Genomic DNA, 24,541 nt, shown 5'->3' on the forward strand with positions numbered 1-24,541 from the left:
TTTAAGAGGCAAATCAAATCATATTTTATTGGTCACATACGCATGGTTAGCAGATGTTTTTGCAAGTGTAGCGAAATGCTCGTGCTTCTAGTTCTGACTGCAGCAATATCTAACAAGTAATCTAACAATTCCACAACAAATACCTAATACACACAAATCTAAGTAAAGGAGTGGTATAAGAATATATATATACAGTGGCAAGAAAAAGTATGTGAACCCTTTGGAATTACCTGGATTTCTGCATAAATTGGTCATACAATTTGAGTGTGCAAAACTGTCATCAAGGCAAAGGGTGGATACTTTGAAGAATCTCAAATATAAAATATATTTTGACTTGTTTCAAGCTTTTATGGTAACTTCATGAATCCATATGTGTTATTTCAAAGTTTTGATGTCTTCACTATTATTCTACAATGTAGAAAATAGTAAAAATGAAGAAAAACCCTTGAATGAGTAGGTGTGCTAAAGTAGGTGTTCTACTTATAACACTTTAAAATGGTGGGGGGGGGTCTATATACATAAAGTGCATTCATTTCTAAACCTTCGGAAAGTATTCAGACCCCTTGACTTTTTACAATTTTTTTTACGTTACAGCCTTATTCTAAAATGTATTAAATCGTTTTTTTCCCCCTCATCAATCTACACACAATACTCCACAATGACAAAGCAAATGTTAATTTTATTTCTTTTGCTAATTTAATAAAAATTAAAAACTGAAATAAGCGGGCTGTCATGTGCCTTTTACTGAGGAGTGGCTTCCATCTGGCCACTCTACCATAAAGGCCTGATTGGTGGAGTGCTGCAGAGATGGTTGTCCTTCTGGAAGGTTCTCGCATCTCCACTGAGGAACTCTAGAGCTCTGTTAGAGTGGCCATCAGGTTCTTGGTCACCTCCCTGTCCAAGGCCCTTCTCCCCCGATTGCTCAGTTTGGCCGGGCGGCCAGCTCTTAGAAGAGTCTTGGTGGTTCCAAATATCTTCCATTTAAGAATGATGGAGGCTACTGTGTTCTTGGGGACCTTCAATTCTGCAGACATTTTTTTGGTACCCTTCCCCAGATCTGTGCCTCGACACAATCCTGTCTCGGAGCTCTACGGACAATTCCTTTGTCCTTATGGCTTGGTTTTTGCACTGTCAACTGTGGGACCTTATATAGACAGGTGTGTGCATTTCCAAATCATGTCCAATCAATTGAATTTACCACAGGTGGACTCCAATCAAGTTGTAGAAACATCTCAAGGATGATCAATGGAAACAGGATGCACCTGAGCTCAATTTCGAGTCTCATCGCAAAGGGGCTGAATACTTATGTAAATAAGGTATGTTGGTTTTTTTTGTAGTAAATTTGCCAAAAAATTCTAAAAACCTGTTTTCACTTTGTCATTATTGGGTATTGTGTGTAGATTAATGAGGATTTTATTTGATTTAATCCATTTTAGAATAAGGCTGTAATGTAACAAAATGACGAAAAAGTCAAGGGGTCTGAGTACTTTCCAAAGGCACCGTATGTATGAAAACACCCTTGAATAAAAGGCGACATTCTGTGCTGTCACCTAATACAGTATAAACCATTTGATCTAAAATCCAAAATAATGGATTATAGAAACAAATAAAAGTTTCAGCTTCACTCTCCAAATAAATATTTAGGGGAGTGTGTATATACAAACTGGTGTTTTAACAGAGGAGTGAGGGCTGAAAGGACCGTTTGAAAGTATTTTTAGAGCTGGTCTAAGAGGGAGGTGAGTCCTTGGGTTTACCCCTCCGGGCTGCCAGGCCACGACAATGCAGAAAGACACAGACAGGATGGATGAAGGCCAGCAGGCTGAGTAACGTCAGAGCTATGTTCACCTGTAGAGGGAAGAGAGAGAAGAAAGAGAGTGAGGAGGTGGGGTAAGGGAGATGGGATCATCCACTCTGCAATAACTCCACTTTAGAGCTGAAAAGCTCTACCAATGGCCAGTGTTGGAGAGTAGTGAACTACATATAGTTTAACTAGTCATTTAATGACAGTAGCTTGGAGGTCGTTGAAATAAATTCAAATCTTGGTAGTGTTTTCAGTAGTTAATTACTTGTTTGGCATGTTTTTTTATATATATTTTTTTTATTTTACCTTTATTTAACTAGGCAAGTCAAAACAACTAGGCAATAAGAACAAATTCCTATCTCAATGACGGCCTAGTGGGTTAACTGCCTTATTCAGGGGCAGAACAACAGATTTTTAGCTTGTCAGCTCGGGGATTCGATCTTGCAACCTTTACAGTTACAAGTCCAATGCTCTAACCACTAGGCTACCTGCCGCCCCATGTAGCGGTGTTGCTAACCAGTGTCGGGGAAGCTACTCTGAAAATATAGTTTCAGAAGCTACTAATTAATTCACACTGGAAGAAGTTCATAGTCACTAAAGTTACCCTTAAGAAAAATAAACTTTACTTAAAGTTATTTTGAAAAAGTACTTCACTAATTTCCAAACTACTAATTATGACTAAATCTGAAATGTCATAGACTACAAATTGAAAGAACAAATCACCCTGGAGTCAGATGTTAACAGAACGCGTAATCACCCTGGAGTCAGATGTTAACAGAACGTGTAATCACCCTTGAGTCAGATGTTAACAGAACGCGTAATCACCCTGGAGTCAGATGTTAACAGAACGTGTAATCGCTCTGGAGTCAGATGTTAACAGAACGTGTAATCACCCTGGAGTCAGATGTTAACAGAACGTGTAATCACCCTGGAGTCAGATGTTAACAGAACGCGTAATCACCCTGGAGTCAGATGTTAACAGAACGTGTAATCGCTCTGGAGTCAGATGTTAATAGAACGTGTAATCACCCTGGAGTCAGATGTTAACAGAACGTGTAATCACCCTGGAGTCAGATGTTAACAGAACGTGTAATCACCCTGGAGTCAGATGTTAACAGAACGTGTAATCACCCTGGAGTCAGATGTTAACAGTACGTGTAATCTCCCTGGAGTCAGATGTTAACAGAACGTGTAATCGCCCTGGAGTCAGATGTTAACAGAACGTGTAATCTCCCTGGAGTCAGATGTTAACAGAACGTGTAATCGCCCTGGAGTCAGATGTTAACAGAACGTGTAATCACCCTGGAGTCAGATGTTAACAGAACGTGTAATCACCCTGGAGTCAGATGTTAACAGAACGTGTAATCGCCCTGGAGTCAGATGTTAACAGAACGTGTAATCACCCTGGAGTCAGATGTTAACAGAATGTGTAATCACCCTGGAGTCAGATGTTAACAGAATGTGTAATTTAGTCTCTTAAACACAAAAACTATGTATTAAGTGAGAAGTAGGCAGGTGTGATGCCGAAAAAGAAAGGAAATTTTTGCCTACTTCACCCATATTTTATTTTAGCCAAAAAAGTACTGTGTATTTCAAGTAGTTAGCTACATCACTACATGGCAAACAAGTAATGAACTACTGAAAACGACCTAGATTAGAATTTAGTTCAACTACCACCAAGCTACTGAAAACACTACCTAGATTAGAATTTAGTTCAACAAACACCAAGCTACTGAAAACACTACCTAGATTAGAATTTAGTTCAACTACCAATAAGCTACTGCAAAATGTAATTAAATGACTACTCCTCAACACTGTAGGAATTTCCTTTCTTTTTCGGCATCAGACCTGCCTACTTCTCACTTGAAACAGTTTTTGTGTTCACTGGGCTAAATTACACGTTCTGTTAACATCTGACTCCAGAGTGATTTATTCTTGCTATTTCTAGTCTATGACATTTAGATATGATAATTTATCACAAAGTAACTTCAGTAAAGTAAACTAGATTTGTCTTAATCTAGCCCCGGGGTTCCGCTAGCGGAACTCCTCCCACTGAAAAGGCAGAGCGCGAAATTCAACAAATATTTTTGAGAAATATTTAACTTTCACACATTAACAAGTCCAATACAGCAAATGAAAGATAAACATCTTGTGAATCCAGTCAACATGTCCAATTTTTAAAATGTTTTACAGCGAAAACACCACGTATATTTATGTTAGCTCAACACCAAATACAAAAAAGCACAGACATTTTTCACAGCACAGGTAGCATGCACAAAACCAACCAAACTAACCAAGAACCAACCAAACTAGCCAAGAAACAACTTCATCAGATGACAGTCTTATAACATGTTACACAATAAATCTATGTTTTGTTCGAAAAATGTGCATATTTGAGCTATAAATCAGTTTTACATTGCAGCTACCATCACAGCTACGTCACAAATAGCACCGAAGCAGCCAGAGGAATTACAGACACCAACGTGAAATACCTAAATACTCATCATAAAACATTTCTGAAAAATACATGGTGTACAGCAAATGAAAGACAAGCATCTTGTGAATCCAGCCAATATTTCCGATTTCTTAAGTGTTTTACAGCGAAAACACAATATAGCATTATATTAGCTTACCACAATAGCCAGAAACACAAGCCATTTACCAGCAGCAAAAGTTAGCGATCGTAACAAACCAGCAAAAGATATATAATTTTTGACTAACCTTGATAAGCTTCATCAGATGACAGTCCTATAACATCAGGTTATACATACACTTATGTTTTGTTCGAAAATGTGCATATTTAGAGCTGAAAGCAGTGGTTATACATTGTGCTAACGTAGCATCTTTTTCCCAGAACGTCCGGATATTTTTCTGACACTCACATATTCTGACCAAATAACTATTCATAAACATTACTAAAAAATACATGTTGTATAGGAAATGATAGATACACTAGTTCTTAATGCAATCGCCGTGTTAGAATTCTAAAAATAACTTCATTACGACATGCAGTTTACGTTATGGCGAGAGAGTGCCCAAAATCTGGGCGCAAACTATTAGTAAACATGTTCCGACAGATATATGAAATAGCATCATAAATGGGTCCTACTTTTGTTGAGCTTCCATCAGAATGTTGTACAAGGGGTCCTTTGTCGGGAACAATCGTTGTTTGGTTTTAGAATGGCATTTTTCCCTCTCAAATGAGCAAGCAAAACTAGCCAAGTGGCGCTAAGCTCTCCTTCGTCACCAAACGCAAAGAACACAACACGTCTAAACTCCCGAAAAAAATTCAATAATCTAATAAAACTATATTGAAAAAACATTCTTTACGATGATATTTTCACATTTATCAAATAAAATCAAAGCCGGAGATATAAGACGTCTATAACGATTGCTTTTCAGAAGCCAATACTGGTGACCTTTATGCGCTTCCTGAACAAACAAATTCTGGGGTCATGTCATTCCAAGCTGTCTCTTTTGCCCATAGAAAAAGATTGAGACCCCATTTCACCTCTCACAGCCTATTGACATCTAGTGGAAGGCGTATGGAGTGCATGTATAGTCATAAATCTCAAGCAAAACGATAGGGGGGGCCTGGAACAGAGCCTCGATTTGAGATTTTTCCCTTTCTGACAGGAAGTTTGCTGCAAAATAAGTTCTGTTTTACTCACAGATATAATTCAAACGGTTTTAGAAACTTGAAAGTGTTTTCTATCCAATAGTCATAATAATATGCATATTGTACGAGCAAGAATAGAGTACGAGGCCGTTTAAATTGGGCACGATTTTCCCCCAAAGTGTAAATAGCGCCCTCTATCCTCAACAGGTTAAGGGTAGCTTTAGAGTAGCTTGACCTCTTCCAGTGTGAAGTATTCGGTAACTTGTTAAACCGTATCGTCAAAGTAGCTTCCCCGACACTGCCAATGGTAAAGGTAGTATATCTGGTCATTCTAACGACAGTAGCTCCACTCACGTATAGTGGGTCTCCTCCCAGCGCTCCTTTGACCAGGATGAAGCAGGGGTACTGTAGCAGCGAAACCACTGAAGACAGAGCCATGGTCATACCATACAGCTTCCCAAAGTGACAGGGAGGAAAACTACACAGAGAGAGAGAGAGAGAGAGAGGGAGGCAAGAGAGATCATTCAATTGATTTGTTATTACAGTACAAAAGCATGACGCTAAGAAGGTGTTGGCGTCTATCCGTGCTCCCCTTATCCTGTTCCATTATGTTTGTTATTGCGAACAACTGGTGTGTGTGTGTGTGTGTGTGTGTGTGTGTGACTCACGCAATAGTGATGAAGGCTGCATGGCCTCCATAGAGGAAGGATCGGTTGAGGACCTGCAGGATGAAGGTGAGATACTGGAGTGGGAGGAAGGGGGTGGAGGCACAGATGGAGAACAGGACACACTGCAGCGCCGTTAGGGTCAGGGAGAGCACCGACGCACGCAGGTCTGCCTCCTTCTCACTCACTCCTACACACACACACACACACACACACACACACACACACACACACACACACACACACACACACACACACACACACACACACACACACACACACACACACACACACACACACACACACACACACACACACACACACACACACACACACACCAAATACACATACATCAAACATATACAGTATGTACACACACAAGAAACACATGTACACACACCAAACATACGTACCCACACACACAAAGACGCAAATCTCTATTCAATTCCCTCTTCTCCATGGCATTTCTACGCCACCTCCGACACTACCACTTCCCTTACCTCCCTCCGAGCAGTAATGCAAAGTCAGAGGCTCTTCAAGCCAAATGTTCCTGCAGTAAAATGTAATAAAAACATACACAAAATCTGGAGAAATACAAATCTGACGCTGGTACGAGTCTAAAAACGGTCTTAGTGTGTTTGGTTTGGAGTGTGAGTGTGTGAGGTTTCACATGTGTGTTGTAGGCGGGTTGTAGTAGTGTGTATAGGTGAGGTTGGTACCGGGGGGCCTGGGCTTGCCCTTGTGTCGGTCCATGATGAGGCCGTTCCAGGGGGCACACAGCACCCCACACAGCTGGGTCACAGCAAACGCATTGGTGTACGTGCTCACTGCAGGGATAAACAGAGCGGAATAAGGACGTGCTTAAAAAGAGAGAAGGGTAGCACTTTAAAGTAAATGTCTGGGAACATCTACCTTTTTAAAGTTAATATTAAACTCATTCCCAAATAATGTTGTTGACTCATCCTATACTCATATTTGTGGCCAAAACATAAATTTGAGAAAAAAACACTTTAAAAAAAATACCTCAAACTATTTTCTCAAACAGACCGTTTCAAAAATGCTTGCTATATCCTAATAGAGGATGATGTCATCCACCTGAAAAGGATGAGCTGGCCATTCAGCAGTCTACTCACATGAATATTTTTAATGACCGCTATACGCCCACACCATTCCAACCCAGAAAAGCTGCTTTTTAACATACTTAATAAAAAAAGAATTGGAAGGAAAATAATGACAATTATTGTAATTAATTATAAGTCATATTTCATAGATTTCTGGAGAAAATGGACAGTAACTTTAAAATAAAGGGTAACACTTTAAGTCAACTTTATTAAACATCAATAAGATATTTATAAACGTTTAAGACTGAACTATAATGCCTGTCAATAGACAATTGTGTGCGTACCCAGAGAGGGTTCTCCCTGGGTCAGTCTTTGCAGCATGGGGTTGAGGGTGCCGATGAACAGGTAGTGCCTCAGCTGCATGACGGAAAGCCACACCAGGTGCCAGATGAAAAACTTGGACAGGAAACACTCCCAGAAAGTAGCCACTGAGAAGAGGAGGAGGTAGGGGGTTAGAGAGGTCAAATCAGTTACAAATTCACGTAAGATTATGTAATTGTAGTGAACAAGGTCTGTACGGGCAACTAATCCTGAATATTTGGGACCAGGGAACGAGCAGAGCTGATATCAAGGTAACCTAAATCTACACACCATTCTCTGTGCTCTCCTTGTTAAAAGGCATTTCCTCCGTGACATCATCCCTCTGCATGTTGCCGTTGGCTGCTGCCTGCTCTGGGCTGAAGGTGTTGGTCTGACCACAGCTCTTCATCCTGTCACAGGAAGTAACGGCAGCACTGGTTAGAATCACACAGGGAGGCCAGAAAGACCAGGGGGTGTGCTGGGGGTCTCTAGTATTTTTTGGACCTTCTTCTAAGAGCAACAAATATTCAGCAGACATTTATTCCCTTCTTTCCCTGGGTCTATTTTCTGTCCAGCCGCTGTGCTGTGGAGGGGGTAGGGGATGTGTTCTTACCCGTAGGTGTAGCCTTCAGGGGGGAGGTAGGGGATGTGTGTTCTGGGTAGCAGGAGGAAGGTCCTGACCAGGTGGATGACGCCACACGCAGCCAGGAAGAGGAAAGAGGCACGTAGAGAGATCCCAACCTCAAACAGCAGCTAGGGGGAGACACGGGGGATGGAATCCCCATCATCACCTTAATTAACTCATGGACAGCTACCAACTGATAGTCTGTGGGCGGGTGTGTTTAACAATGTTACCTTGATGATAAGGAAGAGGGCGGAGGAGGAGTCGAAGGCACCATTGTAAAGGGTGATGACGGTGGAGCGAGTGGAACCAAACAGGTTGCCTATCTACAGGGGGTCACAGAGAGGGGAAACATAACTCGCAGGGCCTATCTGTCTGAGTGTCTCATGTTTCTCATCAATACACACCACAGACTGACAAACCCCCAGGTCAAACGGAAGCAAATGTATGGCCCAAGGCAAGGTTGTCTATGGTTACATCAAGGGTATGTTCTCAGTCACGGTCCTCTTTGTTTACTGAGAGAACCCTGAGGACTGCTGTGTACATGACTGGTGTTTACTCAGGAGGTCATAAATATGAGAGGACGGACCTGCATGTTGGTGACCAGTAACAAGAGGCCTCCCACAGCGATGAAGGACAGCGCCGGGAAGAGGAGAGAGGACAGAGCTGAGAGAGAAAAAACAACAGACATCCCTCTTGAGATCTTGCGAATTGCTGATGAAAGTGTAACGATCTTGTAAAAAATGTATCAAACTCCATGGTGTTCGAGTAAGCTGTGCCATCAAACCTGTTTTTCTCAAATAGTATTACACTATAGAAAAGTCAAGGATTTTACCTGAACTTGAAAAGGCCACGAACAAGGCACCAGTGGTGTACAGTGATCTGGAGAATAAGAATAAGTGACCACAACCATCATGTGAATTCAACCAGGTGTGCGCTCGAACCCACACTCACACCCACACACACACCACCCTGCCCAACTTCATTCTTAGTTACTACACAACTTCTCCATTTATTTCACATTCCCTCTTTCTGTCTCTGCTTGGCACGTCCACTCTCCATCCATTCCTAACCTCTGGCACTCGTTCTCTGGCTGTCACATAGACACCATCCCCTGGCTCTGCCTTGCACCGTCTCTTGGATAACTAAGCACCGAGTCCGATCTACTCAAACAAGAAACTAGAAGCCCAGACAACTCACACCCCCGCCCCACCACTTTCCCTTGGGCTCTCTTTTCAGTCACTATATCTCTCATGTCCTTCTGCCTACTCTCTCTCTCTCTCTCTCTCTCTCTCTCTTTCACTAACACAAACACACACACACACTGTGCCTTTCCCTTGCTCTTCCCAGAGCTCACTCCACATAATGCGAACAGACATGGGAACCCCTCCAAGGGAAATAACAGGATGTGACAGCCAGAGAATGAGTGACTTAGCACTGGAGAGTACACACACATGCTTTATACCGTCACTTAGATACCAAAACCAGGGAGAACGATAGACAGGGACGGAGAGAAACTGTTGGAGAGAGTGGTAAAGAGAGAGACAGACAGAGGGCTCTCTGTTATGGCTAAGGCAATAACAGCTGATGTGGTGCTTCATAGATCTGTGTCTTTCTTTGACGGTCTCTGTCCAACAGCCATGAAATCAGTCACATTAGGTAGCACAGACTAGACGCAAAGAAATCTCAACTTCCATGAGATTAGGCACTAACTAAAGCCTCATTAACTTTTGAACAGATTCGTTAACATTTAACAAGACTTTATAGTATACTGTCTTCACGTAAGGCCAAATCCTTGCGGGCAACTCAAGGCTGAGCGCAAATTAGTGGTTGAGATCAATGGAAGATTTGCGTGAAAGGTCAGGTTACAGCCTCAAGTTAGATAAGACAAGACTCGTGTAGCTGTATTCAGTACCGTGTTTTAGTGACAACACTGCATTTGACTGTTTTACATTCTCTCTGTCAGTTGTCTCTTGCCAGATTGTTATCGTTACTACAATTGACATCTAACTATCAATCATGGTTGAATATAGGTTATGAACCCTGTGCAGCTTAGTGAGGCTTTATAATATGTTTATACAAAAAAAGACTTACATTCCCAGCAGCCTGGCTGCCATGGTGCCGAAACGGTCGAACAGGAAGCCATTGGGCAGCAGTAGAAAGTTGAGCATGAAGGAAGCGATGGTGAAGATGAGTGAGAACTGTTCATCCTGACCACTGCAGTCTGAAACACACGTGCACACACACAGGCAGTCAGAGAGCTGTCAGTATGGACAGGTGTGTGTGTGTGCATGAGATATGTATTTGTATTGTACGCTCTACTGTGAATTTCTCCCCAAAAATGCTACATTTGAGAATGTGCTCCAAACCGGACGGTGAGGCGTCTCAGTCACTGACCTAGGAATTGCATTCCATTGACCCCGGGGATGTTGACACACAGGTAGCTGAAGTAGCCTTCTGTCTTCAGGACGAACACCAGGGAGGCCCAGCCGAACACGGCCCCAGCAAAACAAAGGCACTCCAGCAGCCCTGTGACCAGGGTCAGCCACCTCCGCAGCCCTGCCCCTCCCTCACACCCGAGCATGGTCTCGTCCCGCACACACACACACACACAAACACACAGCGCCCGCAATTTCACCCTTTCTCTTTTTAAGCTTCCATGGTGGTCACTTCACTGAAGAGAGAAAACAAGAAAAAGAGAAAATCAGTACTGAAAAAAAACTAAATTGAAGGTAAAAAATAAATGATCCTCTCTCCTCTGAAAGTGCTTTCAAATGTCAATGACTCTCTTGAATGCCCTTTTTGAATAGCATATAGCCTAAATAATGCTTTCCTGTGTCATTGTGACGCCTGGCCATTGCATTTTGCTGCAGTCGTATTGAATGCAAACATAGTAATATTCCAACATTGTCAAAGAAACCAGACACATAAAAAAAGAGACAACTGCCCCACTGCAACATTCATTATTTCATTTATGTGGAAAAATGAACCCACCCTACATTACTCACGGTTCAGAACAATTCCCCCAGCCACTCATGTCAACAACTCCTTCTCTCTCTTGTCTTAACTCTCTTTTTCATACTTTATATAAGCCTTCCTTCCACCCAGTCTCCCCTCCCTTCAGTTCAACCCCTCCTCTCCCATATCTGTATCAAGGGCACTAGTCTTTGACATCCATGTTCTCTGTCTCTCACTCATTCAATCCCTACCAGTAAAGTCAAAGGAGGAAGGGCTGGACAACTACAAATGGGCAAATAAACGATGAATAACAACCACAAGATCTCATAAAATCATAATCAAGTTTTTACACCTCGGATCACAAGATCTCATTGCCAGAACACAGAGCAACTTCCTCAAATCCGTGACCGCACACGTCAAAGGCTGGCATCACCCAGAGAGAGATAGAGAGACAGGGAGAGAGTGTATGATACTTCTTTTTTTTACGTCACATTAGCACTCGCATAAAGAAACAGTTTTGAAACATATACTACCGAGTCAGAGAAATCACACATTCACATAATAATCCGATCCATGACTTTTCATGTGTGATCGGATTTGTCTTATGCATAAATGCCAGGTATGTATTGGGACTTGAAAAATATATACAGTACCAGTCAAAGGTTTGGAGAATGCCAAGAGTGTGCAAAGCTGTCATCAAGTCAAAGGGTGGCTAATTTGAAGAATCTCAAATATAAAATATATTTTTTTGGTTACTACATGATTCCATGTGTTATTTCATAGTTTTGATGTCTTCACTATTATTATACAATGTGTAGAAAATAGTAAAAATACAGAAAAACCCTTGAATGAGTAGGTGTGTCCAAACTTTTGACTTGTACTGTATACATATATATACAGTTGAAGTCGGAAGTTTACATACACCTTACATTTAAACTCAGTTTTTCACAATTCTTGACATTTAATCCTAATAAGAATTCCCTGTCTTAGGTCAGTTAGGATCACCACTTTATTTTACGAATGTGAAATGTCAGAATAATAGCTGAGAGAATGATTTATTTCAGCTTTTATTTCTTTCGTCACATTCCCAGTGAGTCAGAAGTTTACATTCACTCAATTAGTATTTGGTAGCATTGCCTTAAAATTGTTTAACTTGGGTCAAACGTTTCGGGTAGCCTTCCACAAGCTTCCCAAGATAAGTTGGGTGAATTTTGGCCCATTCCTCCTGACAGAGCTGGTGTAACTGAGTCAGGTTTGTAGGCCTCATTGCTCGCATACACTTTTTCAGTTCTGACCACAAATGTTCTATAGAATTGAGGTCAGGGCTTTGTGATGGCCACTCCAATACCTTGACTTTGTTGTCCTTAAGCGATTTTGCCATAACTTTGGAAGTATGCTTGGGGTCATTGTCCATTTGGAAGATCCATTTGCGACCAAGCTTTAACTTCCTGACTGATGTCTTAAGATGTTTCAATATATCCACATAATTTTCCTGCTTCATGATGCCATCAATTTTGTGAAGTGCACCAGTCCCTCCTGCAGCAAAGCACCCCCACAATATGATGTTACCACCCCCGTGCTTCACGGTTGGGATGGTGCTCTTAGGCTTGCAAGCCTCCCCTTTTTCCTCCAAACATAACGATGGTCATTATGGCCAAACAGTTCAATTTTTGTTTCATCAGACCAGAGGACATTTCTCTAAAAAAGTACAATCTTTGTCCCCGTGTGCAGTTGCGAACCATAGTCTGGCTTTTTTATGGAGGTTTTGGAGCAGTGTCTTCTTTCTTGCTGTGCGGCATTTCTAGGTTGTTGTCTGTTGATATTACAAGCATTGGTCTGTTATTGTTCAAGTTAAAATGGAGAAGAATAGGCCTCAACCTATCCGAGAGGTACATTACAAACTTCTGTGGCTTGCACAATTAAATATGCAACTGGAGTGGCTTGACAGATAAGATCATAAAGGACGAAGACTGACAAACATTAATGAGGCTGGAAACATATTTCAATAAACCAAAAAATTATTGATAACGTTAATTATTAACTACACAGCTAGCCAATGTTAGTTCACACTAACATTTGCGTGTTGCATGCTGGTTAGACACCAGTCAGACACAATACATCTTTCTTGCCACTTGGCAAGCTTTTTCACACATTATGTAATTTAGCTAGCTATGGACTTTTAGCTAACGTTAGTTAGCTGGGGGTAAAGTTGACTCGCTGCAAATAACGACAATTATGAGTGATATCCAATTTTTTTCCATAAAGGTTCACAACTGTTTCTATTCCTAAACATGTCAAACATAATTTGTGGAAATAGACCTAGGTAGCTAGTGTAACGGATGTGAAATGGCTAGCTAGTTAGCGGGTATGCGCTAGTAGCGTTTCAATCAGTTACGTCACTTGCTCTGAAACCTAGATGTAGTGTTGCCCCTTGCTCTGCAAGGGCCGCGGCTTTTGTGGAGTGATGGGTAACAACGCTTCGTGGGTGTCAGTTGTTGATGTGTGCAGAAGGTCCCTGGTTCGCGCCCGTGTCGGGGCGAGGGGACGTACTAAAGTTATACTGTTACACTAGCTACAGGTCTAATTTACCTAGCTACCCCTCCCCAACTCACCCCCCCAAAAGATGTAAATTAACGTCTCAGATGTTAGCTAGCTAGTGGAACATTCTCGCTCAGGCATTCCATTGTTTTCGCGGGATTGTTGACATGTGAGTGGATGGATGTTCAAAATGTGTTTGGCCAGAGATATTTTAGAAATACCGCCTTTGGTTTTAACTTTGACGTTGGATATCCAGTTTAAACTTTTTGAGGTGAAACGTTTAGGCAGGGCAAGACCAAAGACGTTCCTCCATAACCTATGGCATGACATTTGGTTGTGTCTATTTTATTATTTGTCATTGTTTATAATTGTATTACAATGTATATTGTATACATTGTTGCTTTGGCAATATTGACACAATGTTTTTCATGCCAATAAAGCAGCTTGAATTTGAATTTGAAACAGTCAAGGGCAGTCTCCAAATCTGACAGCGCCCTCCAGTGGTCTTTCACTCCTGGTTTTATAGAGAGATGAGATTATTATCTGATTGATTATGCCTGGATGTAAACTGGCTATATAATGTAGTGGTCAACAAGGATACTATATTTACTTATGTTACTTAGGAGGTAATATAGCAATGTGCATTAAGATAAACAAAGGGCAACTACTGAATATGTAGACAATGACCAGTGGTCTAAAGTACTCAAGTAAAAACACATTAAAGTACTACTTAAGTAGTTTTTTGGGGTATCTGTACTTTACTATTTATATTTTTGACAACTTTTACTTTTACTTCACTACATTAATAAAGAAAATATTGTACTTTTTACTCCATACATTTTCCCTGACAACCTACAAACTACTTGTTACATTTTGAATGCTTAGCAGGACAGGAACATTGTGAAATTCACACACTTATCAAGAGAACACGTGGTCATCCCTACTGCCTATGGTCTGGTGGACTCACTAAACACAAATGCATCTTTTGTAAATAATGTCTGAGCGTTGGAGTGTGCCCCTGGCTATACATACATTTTAAAAACAAGACAATGGTGCCGTCTGCTTTGCTTAATATGTGGAATTTGAAATGGTTTATACTTTTACTTTTAATACTTAAATATATTTTAAACCAAATACTTTTAGACTTTTACTCAAGTAGTATTTTACTGGGTGACTTTCACTTTTACTTTAGTAATATTCTATTAACGTATTTATACTTTTACTCAAGTATGACAATTGGGTACTTTTTCCCATCACTGACAATGACCACCTTCACTGAAGACAAACCTCTCAAACATGCTCAGATGAGAAGGCGATGAAAACATGACACTCAAAATCAGGTGCAGAGTGTGTAATAATCCCACAACAGTGACAGAGATAACACTGGAGCTCATTAATTTCTCTGTCTCTCTCATGCACATTCACACAGACACACACACACAAACAAACTCTTAGTTGCTAACACACTCAACACACTTTTTTGAATCAGCTCTGTCAACTGTAAAAAGACAAATCTAAACAATTATTTCCCTCTTAAGTAAGGTCATTACAGCTTTACTACCACATTCACATTGTACATTTTTCCATGCGGTAATACAGTCTTTAATTTCAGTGACAGCGGGCTGAGCACACTGATAGATGTCCACCAGAGAATGAATCGGAGAGAGGGAGATACTCCAGAAGGTGTTGACTTATTTTTAGCCGCTGAAATGTGGAGAAGAGAGGAGCGAGTTGGGGAGGCATCAGGGGAAGATAATGACTGGGAGAGAAAGAGAAGAAAGAAAGATAGACATTTATTTTTAAAAGCCAACTGTTTTGCGTTGAATGAAAAGATACGCTTTTAAGTGGGCAGGGAGTTGGAGAATGGAGAAAGACCGAGGGGACGTACATTTGATGGGACATCAGGGGTATATATATATAGAGAGAGAGAGAGTTGCTTAGATTAGCATTGGATGATGTCATAAAACTGAAGAACAGAGTTATGAACATTATGTTTGGTCTTTGGGATTCTGTGTTATTCCATATATTGATGACTATTTTTCCATATTACTGTCAGGTGCACAAAGTTTGAGAGAAATACGCTTTTTGTGCGTATGGAACATTTCTGGGATCTTTTATTTCAGTTCACAAATCATGGGACCAACACTTTACATGTTGCGTTTATATTTTTGTTCAGTATATACAGTTGAAGTCAGAAGTTTAGATACACCTTAGCCAAATACATTTAAACTCCGTTTTTCACAATTCCTGACGTTTAATCCTAGTAAAAATGTCCTGTTTTAGGTAAGTTAGGATCACCACTTTATATTAAGAATGTGAAATGTCAGAATAATAGTAGAGAGAATGATTTATTTCAGCTTTTATTTCTTTCATCACATTCCCAGTGGGTCAGAAGTTTACATGCACTCAATTAGTATTTGGTAGCATTGCCTTTAAATTGTTTAACTTGGGTCAAACGTTTCGGGTAGCCTTCCACAAGCTTCCCACAATAAGTTGGGTGAATCTTGGCCCATTCCTCCTGGCAGAGCTGGTGTAACTGAGTCAGCTTTGTAGGCCTCCTTGCTCGCACACGCCTTTTCAGTTCTGACCACAGATTTTCTATGGGATTGAGGTCAGGGCTGTGTGATGGCCACTCCAATACCTTGATTTTATTGTCCTTAAGCCATTTTGCCACAACTTTGGAAGTATGTTTGGTCATTGTCCATTTGGAAGACCCACTTGCGACCAAGCTTTAACTTCCTGACTGATGTCTTAAGATGTTGCTTCAATATATCCACATAATTTTCCTACCTCATGATGCCATCTATTTTGTGAAGTGCACCAATCCCTCCTGCAGCAAGCACCCCCACAACATGATACTGCCACCACCGTGCTTCACGGTTGGGATGGTGTTCTTTGGCTTGCAAGTCTCCCCCTTTTTTCCTCCAAACATAATGATGGTCATTATGGCCAAACAGTTCTATTTTTGTTTCATCAGACCAGAGGACATTTCTCTAAAACGTATGATTTTTGTCCCCATGTGCAGTTGCAAACCGTAGTCTGGCTTTTTTATGGCAGTTTTGGAGCAGTGGCTTCTCCTTGCTGAGCAGCCTTTCAGGTTATGTCGATATAGGACTCATTTTACTGTGGATATAGATACCTTTGTACCTGTTTCCTCCAGCATCTTCACAAGGTCCTTTGCTGTTATTCTGGGATTGATTTGCACTTTTGCACCAAAGTATGTTAATCTCTAGGAGACAGAACACGTCTCCTTCGTGAACGGTATGACGGCGGGGTGGTTCCATGGTGTTTATACTTGCGTACTATTGTTTGTACAGATGAACGTGGTACCTTCAGGAATTTGGAAATTGCTCCCAAGGATGAACCAGACTTGTGGAGGTCGACAATTTTTTTTCTGAGGTCTTGGCTGATTTCTTTTGATTTTCCCATGATGTCAAGCAAAGAGGCACTGAGTTTGAAGGTAGGCCTTGAAATACATCCACAGGTACACCTCCAATTGACTCAAATGATGTCAATTAGCCTATCAGAAGCTTCTAAAGCCATGACATAATTTTCTGGAATTTTCCAAGCTGTTTAAAGGCACAGTCAACTTAGTAAACTTCTAACCCACTGGAATTGTGATACAGTGAATATTATGTGAAATAATCTGTCTGTAAACAATTGTTGAAAAATTGATTGTGTCATGCACAAAGTAGATATCCTAACCGACTTGCCAAAACTATAGTTTGTTAACAATACATTTTTGGAGTGGTTGAAAAACGAGTTTTAATGACTCCAACTTAAGTGTATGTAAACCTCCGACTTCAACTGTATATATATGGTGAACATTTTATATATAGTGAGCCTTTGTCAAGATAATCCATCCACCTAACAGGTGTGGCATATCAAGAAGCTGATTAAACAACATAATCATTACACAGGTGCAGCTTGTGCTGGGGACAACAAAAGGTCACTCTAAAATGTACAATTCTGTCACAGAACACAATGCCACAGGTGTCTCAAGTTTTGAGGAAGCATGCAATTATCAAGATGACTGCAGGAATGTCCATCAGCGCTGTTGCCAGAGAATTCAATGTTCATTTCTCTAACATAAGTCATTTTAGAGAATTTGGCAGTATGTCCAACTGGCCTCACAACCGCAGACCACGCGTAACCACGCCAGCCCAGGACCTCCACATCCGGCTTCTTCTCCTGCGGGATCGACTGAGGGTAGGGGGGCGGGGTGCTGATGTGTATTTATGTATGTAATAAAGCCCTTTTGTGGGGAAAAACTCATTCTGATTGGCTGGGGCTCGGTCCCCGTTGAGTGGGCCTGGCCGACCCATAGCTGCACACCTGCCCAGTCATTTAGAATCTATAGATTAGGGCTCAATTAATTTATTTCAATTGACTGATTTCCTTATATGAACTGTAACTCAGCAGAATCTTTGATATTGTTGCATGTTTCGTTTATATTGTTGTAACTATGGGGATTCCCTGGAGTGAAGCAGACACATTTTCTATTTTACGGAAAGGGACCTAGTCAGTTGTACAACTGAATGCATTCAACTGAAATGTGTCTTCTGCATTTAACCCAACCCCTCTGAACACTGCTATGATAAAAAAGAAACCCTTCTCTCGCTTTCTAAAACTTTTTGAGTGAAATGGTTACTGTTAAATTCAAATTGTTTTTTGTTGATGTTGTTTTGTGTCTTCTCACTTTTGTTTACTGTGTATTTAACTTGTTTTGGCAATGTAAACACGCTTCCCATGCCAATAAAGCCCCTTTGAATGGAATTGAGAGAGAAAGAGAGACTAACGGAGGAAAGAGAGACAGATTCACACCAACTGACTCACTGGTCACTTCAGTTGAGATAGAGAAAGAGAGAGAGAGAGAGACTGAGAGAGAGAGAGAGAGAGAGAGAGAGAGAGAGAGAGAGAGAGAGAGAGAGAGACCGAGAGAGACCGAGAGAGAGAGAGAGAGAGAGAGACTGAGAGAGAGAGAGAGAGAGAGAGAGAGAGAGAGAGAGAGAGAGAGAGAGAGAGAGAGAGAGAGAGAGAGAGAGAGAGAGAGAGAGACCGAGAGAGAGAGAAAGCAGGACACAGTGACCACAGTGAACCCAGAGGGCTACATGTACCACACAAGGTAAGGGCTGCACCTCTCCTACCACACAACTCACACTCTTTTGGCAGCATCAAAGAGTATCCGCATGAGTACATGGAAGTGTTGTCTCCGTATGCCTTGAACTTAAAGATGGAATCCGCAGCAAGGGAAACAGCGCCACTCTCCACTCCGCGGCTGTTGTTATTGTTTTTGGTTTTGTTGACGAAGCAGAGCATGGTGGTGATCATTTTGTTTTTTTACATATGCACTTTTTCTATCATGGCGTGCATTGATGTCAGAGGGGGAAAAACAGTGTTCTTTGTTTGCAGTTACTTCGTTGCTGTTGTAATATCGAAAATAGACATGGCAGTTCCACCGTTAAGGATTCAAGCTTGAACTCTTATGTCTGAATGAGTGTATTTACTTAGAGATTAAGTAGGTCATTGGGGTCATCGGGGTCAGGGTAAGAATTCAATTTAATTTGAGTACTGAGTCCTGACTATGCAAATCTGTTTGCTAGGGCTTGACTTGAGAGTGTGTGTGTGTGTGTGTGTGCCTGTCTGTCTATCTGTCTGTCTATGTAGGTGTGTATTCAGGTGTGTATGTATGCATATGTGTGTTTGTGTTTGTGTGTGTGTGTGTGTGTGTACCCATGGTTTCCAGAGCAGATGCAGCTGTCCTGGCTGTTAGACTGTGCCGATGTCACTAGCTCTATTTCTGGACCCTGTGTTGTTCTGAAGGTCAGATAAAGTGGCTCGGAATCTTCACAAGGCAGGAGGGTGGCAGGGGGCACTTACTAAAAAACACACACCAGACAGCACTTTCAGAGAGAGAGACGGAGAGGTAGAAAGAGAGAGAGAGCAAGAGAGAAATCTGCCTAGAACAGAACGTTGAGTCTAAACTGATTGTATGAAAGTTGGACATTTAATGAACATAGATATTGAGTGATCAGTCCAATAACTTTGGAGAGGAAGAGTCTGATTTTACTTTATGTTTCAGAGGAAGTTGGACTAACAAACACAGAAAGTCCACGGAACCATGGACGATGTATCACTCCACCAGGAGGATTCTGGGAACGACGCAACAGCCAACCAGACGGAGGACAACAAAAACAATCAGGTATGTGTGTGTCGATGATGAAGGAAATAGACCTATAAACAGATACAGACAACCCCAAGACGAAATGCATACAGAGACAAACCTCAACCACCTACAGACAAACCAATACACAGTTTTTGGTATTGCGACAAAGTCATGTAGCCTTACAATGAGGTGGCAGGCTTATTAGATGTATTTGCGCTGTAGTCAGATGCATATGGAGCGAAGATAGTGGGAGGACTTGGTGGTGGTTGTGGCTGCCTGGGTATAACCTAAGTGCTGGCCTACACCTGTTCCCGTGGCAAACTCTGGCACAGGAATGTTTATCTCTTTCAACACACACACACACACACACGGACACACACACACATGTGCGCCTATCTTATTTCCACTGATGAGTCACCACTCTGAGTCACAACCTGATGTGACACCTGGGACAGTTCACTTACCTAACATAATTCCAACATACTGTACTGTCTGCAACTTTATGCATCTTAATGCATAACATAAAAACAACATAAACATGTAATATGTTTGAATCGTAATTAAAGCCATGAAACATCATACAAAATGTGCGTGTAATATTACAGCCATAAACAACTCTACAGTCGGAGGTATGTGTTTTGAGTACCAACGTAACTATGGGGATTCCCTGGAGTGAAGCAGACACATTTTCTATTTTAGTTCTGAACTAGTTATAATGTCACTTTACATCGTCTCTCCCCTAAACAACTGATTTAGAATCAGGTCTATAACAACAGTTCTGTCCTTTACCATTTTGGTTTGTCCCTAACCCTAACCAAAACTACCTCAACTGCTCAGAATAATCAATTGTAATCTTATCTGGTTTGTCTCTCAGACAAAGAGAGAGGCTTCAGCGCAGGAGTGTGACCCACCTAAGAGAGACCACCTGGCGGAGGACACAGTGGAAGGTCATGTGGTTAAGTCTGGGGCTAATACGGAGAAAGCTCCGGAACAGGCAGCAGGGGCTAGCATTGGAAATGTAGAGGAGTCTCAGCCAGTAACCGACGCCATTGAGGTTAATAGTGAAGAGGCTTGCAAGGGTGAGGGAATGTCTCAAGGTGCAGACACCGGAGAAACAGAAGACCCCAAAGTGGTGAACGGAGAGAAGAAGGGGGAGGGAGAGAAGGAGGAGGAAGAGGACAAGAATAGAAAGGGTCAAGAGGTGGTCAAGAATGGAGAGATTGAGAAAGAGGATATGAAAGAGGACAAAAAGAAGGGGGGAGAAAATATTGCCAGGAAAAAGGGGAAGGGGGAAAAGATAGGAGAGGGGAAAACAGAAGAGAAGATAAAAGGAGATAAAGGGAAAGACAGAAAAGTGAAGGCAGGGAAGGAAGAGGGAGAGAAGGGAGAGGCAGGGACGCGAGAGGCAGGGAAGGGAGAGGCAGGGAAGGGAGAGGCAGGGAAGGGAGAGGCAGGGAAGGAAGAGGGAGAGAAGGGAGAGGCAGGGACGGGAAAGGCAGGGAAGGGAGAGGCAGGGAAGGGAGAGGCAGGGAAGGGAGAGGCAGGGAAGGGAGAGGCAGGGAAGGGAGAGGCAGGGAAGGGAGAGGCAGGGAAGGGAGAGGCAGGGAAGGGAGAGGCAGGGAAGGAAGAGGGAGAGAAGGGAGAGGCAGGGACGGGAAAGGCAGGGAAGGGAGAGGCAGGGAAGGGAGAGGGAGGGACGGGAGAGGGAGAGGGAAGGAAGGGAGAGGGAGAGGGAGAGGGAGAGGGAGAGGGAGAGGGAGAGGGAGAGGGAGAGGGAGAGGGAGAGGTAGGGAAGGCACCGGAGAACAAGAGCAAACCAGTAAAAGAAAAGGAAGGGGCAGGAGGAGGAAAGGTTAAAGCGAAAAGCAAGGAGGTGGAGAAGCAAGGAAAGACCAAAAGAAAGAGTGCCGTGAATCACACCGCCTCTACCCCATCCTCTGTGGCCCGACCCCGGAGCTCTGCCCGCTCTGCCCGGCCGTCCACTAAAAAGGACATCATAGCAAAGTTCCAGAAAAATGACTCTGAGTAAGTTCTGACATGTCCAATATGACAAACTGCAAAATGCTCACGTTTAATCTTTTTTTTATAGAAATAATTGTATTGTCTTTTCACATATTTCCAGGACACCGGTTGTCCGCAACTTCAAACTTCAGAGATCATCTATGGCTGTGGCAAACGGGGCGTCAATCAAACAGAAAGTGCTTTCATGGTGTCAAAACAAAACACGCAAATATGAGGTGAGGGGATGTTGATGATCGTGTACACCAGAGGTACTGACATTGGAGCACCATAACCCTACCTGACAACATACCCTCTCTTTCCCAGGGTGTTTCCATAGAGAACTTCTCATCATCATGGTGTGATGGGCTGGCGTTCTGTGCACTCATCCATCGCTTCTTCCCGGACGCTTTTGACTTCTCAGCGCTGAGCTCATCTGAGAGAGAGAAGAATTTCACCCTGGCCTTCAACACAGCAGAGTACAAAGCTGTGTGTGTGTGTGTGTGTGTGTGTGTGTGTGTGTGTGTGTGTGTGTGTGTGTGTGTGTGTGTGTGTGTGTGTGTGTGTGTATGTTTGTGTCTGAGTGTGTGTTGTAAATGATTCATCATCCTTTCTCTCTCCCTCCATATCTCTTTTTCCCTTTTCTCCCTGTCTCTGTCTCTGTCTCTGTCTCTCTCTCTCTCTCTCTCTCTCTCTCAAAGGACCATGGCTGACTGCTGCCCCCTGTTGGAGGTTGGTGATATGATCCTGATGGGGAACAGCCCGGACCCTATGTGTGTGTTCACCTATGTCCAGGCACTCTGTCATCACCTCTCCAAAATAGAGAAGGAGAGGAAGGACAAGGAAGAAGAGGAGAAGAAGGGTGAAAAGATGAAAGATGAAGAGGTAGAAACCACTACAGAGAAGAAAGAGGAGGAGAGTGAGGAAACTGGGAAGATAGATGGTCAACAAGAAGGGGGGGATGAGGGAAGGGAGAAAGAGAGTGAAGAGAGCTCAGCGGTAGAGAAAGAGCAAGAGGAAAGAGAAGTTAGAGGGTTAATTGAAGCACAGGCTTAAGCTAATGCTAAAAAAAGACATGGAAAAGAGATTCAAATAAGACACATGATGAAGTATAGTTTTACAGTTTGGAACACGACAAGTGTTTAGCGTGTATGAGCATAATTTCTTAAAGAGTGACACATTACTACTGTATATTCAAAAGCTGGCTTTGTGAAGGTTTAGAATTATACTCAGATTACAACAATGTGTGTAAATTGTAACCTGTTGTGACTTTTTAAACAATATTTAACACATGCTGTGTTCTTTCCAATTTCATTATCATGTCTGTTGTCGAAGTTTGTGCACAGAAAAATAAAACGTCAATGTATATTATAATGAATTATTTCGATTTATTTTTCAGGAAGACAACCTATGTATGTTTTTATTATGGGTACAGTTATTAAGTACGTCTTCACTGCAGCCCTAATAAGGATTCAAAAGGCCCTTGGGTTCATGGTGATCTATCTTGAATAAAAAATATTTAAAAAACGATTTATGACAATTGTGATGATATTCATTAACAGATGGTCTTGGAATATAACAATTACACTCTTATTCCCTTCACTGAGTGTTATTGTGAGTTATGAGACTTTCCATCAAGGCGTGACATTCCAACATCACATAAATCAGATATTGCCTTTGCTTGTCAGAGGAGGGCGATATTAACTTTCCATGACAGAATGCTTGCAACAACAAAAAGCAAGAGATTGAAGAGGGGCCTGTCCATACAAATTGCACTCGTTGACTAACTACATTTTGCTGTTACAATTAGTTAATGATCATGAATTCCAATTTCCAGTCACGAGCAAAGATGAGTCTGAAGACACAGTGCCTTCAGAAAGTATTCACACCCCTTGACTTTTTCCACATTTTGTTGTGTTACAAAGTGGGATAAAAAAAAATGTAATTGTCATTTTTGATGCAATAATTTACACAAAATACTCTGTAATGTCAAAGTGGAAGAAAATGGTAACATTTGTCAAAAATTTATTAGAAAATAAAAGACTAATATACACTTTACATAAAACAGTATGTGGACACCCCTTAAAATCTGTGGATTTGGTTATTTCAGCCACACCGGTTGCTGACAGGTGTATAAAATCGAGCACACAGCCATGCAATCTCCTAGACATTTATTGGCAGTAGAATGGCCTTACTGGAGAGCTCAGTGACTTTCAACGTGGCACCATCATAGAATGCCACCTTTCCAACAAGTCAGTTCATCAGATTTCTGCCCTTCTAGAGCTGCCCCGGTCCATTGTAAGGGCTGTTATTGTAAAATGGAAATGTCTAGGAGCAACAACGGTTCAGCCGCGAAGTAGGCCCCACAAACTCACAGAACGGCACTGCCAAGTGCTGAAGCACGTCTGTCTTCGGTTGCAACACTCACAACGGAGTTCCAAACTGCCTCTGGAAGCAACGTCAGCACAATAACTGTTCGTCGGGAGATTCATGAAATGGGTTTCCATAGCCGAGCAGCTGCACACAAGCCTAAGGTCATCATGCGCAATGCCAAGCGCCAGCTGGAGTGGTATAAAGCTAGCCGCCATTGGACTCTGGAGCAGTGGAAACACGTTCTCTGCAGTGATGAATCACGCTTCACCATCTGGCAGTCCGACAGACGAATTTGGGTTTGGCGGGTGCCAGGAGACGCTACAAAACCGAATGCATAGTGCCAACAATAAAGTTTGGTGGAGGAGGAATAATGGTCTGGT

General features: G+C 42.0%; 2 protein-coding genes across 3 annotated transcripts; one reads left to right on the forward strand and one right to left on the reverse strand.

Annotated features, from left to right (window-relative positions):
- Positions 1-11,244, reverse strand: LOC129827881 (equilibrative nucleobase transporter 1-like). 2 transcript variants are annotated; one of them, XM_055889139.1, is made up of 13 exons: positions 11,137-11,244; positions 10,526-10,802; positions 10,223-10,352; positions 8,964-9,010; positions 8,718-8,794; positions 8,362-8,454; positions 8,120-8,259; positions 7,798-7,916; positions 7,491-7,634; positions 6,805-6,912; positions 6,089-6,275; positions 5,775-5,898; positions 1-1,845 (listed from the first exon to the last, which is right to left on the reverse strand). In XM_055889139.1, the coding sequence occupies exons 2-13, from the start codon at positions 10,710-10,712 to the stop codon at positions 1,726-1,728; spliced, it is 1,476 nt and encodes a 491-aa protein (XP_055745114.1). In that variant the 5' UTR covers positions 10,713-10,802; positions 11,137-11,244; the 3' UTR covers positions 1-1,725. The 2 variants fall into 2 exon arrangements, with proteins under 2 accessions (XP_055745114.1, XP_055745113.1); XM_055889138.1 differs by having other exon boundaries at positions 11,123-11,223.
- An 8,120-nt stretch (positions 11,245-19,364) lies between these two features.
- Positions 19,365-23,318, forward strand: LOC129827288 (smoothelin-like protein 1). The gene is made up of 8 exons (XM_055888016.1): positions 19,365-19,614; positions 19,707-19,826; positions 20,665-21,300; positions 21,455-21,465; positions 21,558-21,815; positions 21,913-22,027; positions 22,116-22,267; positions 22,490-23,318. Exons 2-8 carry the CDS (start codon positions 19,746-19,748, stop codon positions 22,842-22,844), a joined length of 1,608 nt encoding a protein of 535 aa, XP_055743991.1. The 5' UTR covers positions 19,365-19,614; positions 19,707-19,745; the 3' UTR covers positions 22,845-23,318.
- The last annotated feature ends 1,223 nt before the right edge of the window (positions 23,319-24,541 follow it).

Source organism: Salvelinus fontinalis, chromosome 29 (genome assembly GCF_029448725.1).
Source record: "Salvelinus fontinalis isolate EN_2023a chromosome 29, ASM2944872v1, whole genome shotgun sequence".
Taxonomy (NCBI): Eukaryota; Metazoa; Chordata; class Actinopteri; order Salmoniformes; family Salmonidae; genus Salvelinus; species Salvelinus fontinalis.

Coding starts and splice junctions, on each gene's coding strand:
- LOC129827881 (XM_055889139.1), bottom strand. CDS start 10,712: ATGCTCGGGTGTGAGGGAGGGGCAGGGCTGCGGAGGTGGCTGACCCTG. Junction 8,455..8,717: donor TACTGGTCACCAACATGCAG/GTCCGTCCTCTC, acceptor GACCCCCTGTAG/ATAGGCAACCTGTTTGGTTC. Junction 7,917..8,119: donor CCTGAAGGCTACACCTACGG/GTAAGAACACAT, acceptor TTCCTGTGACAG/GATGAAGAGCTGTGGTCAGA.
- LOC129827288 (XM_055888016.1), top strand. CDS start 19,746: ATGGACGATGTATCACTCCACCAGGAGGATTCTGGGAACGACGCAACA. Junction 22,028..22,115: donor ACAAAACACGCAAATATGAG/GTGAGGGGATGT, acceptor TCTCTTTCCCAG/GGTGTTTCCATAGAGAACTT. Junction 22,268..22,489: donor CTGGCCTTCAACACAGCAGA/GTACAAAGCTGT, acceptor TCTCTCTCAAAG/GACCATGGCTGACTGCTGCC.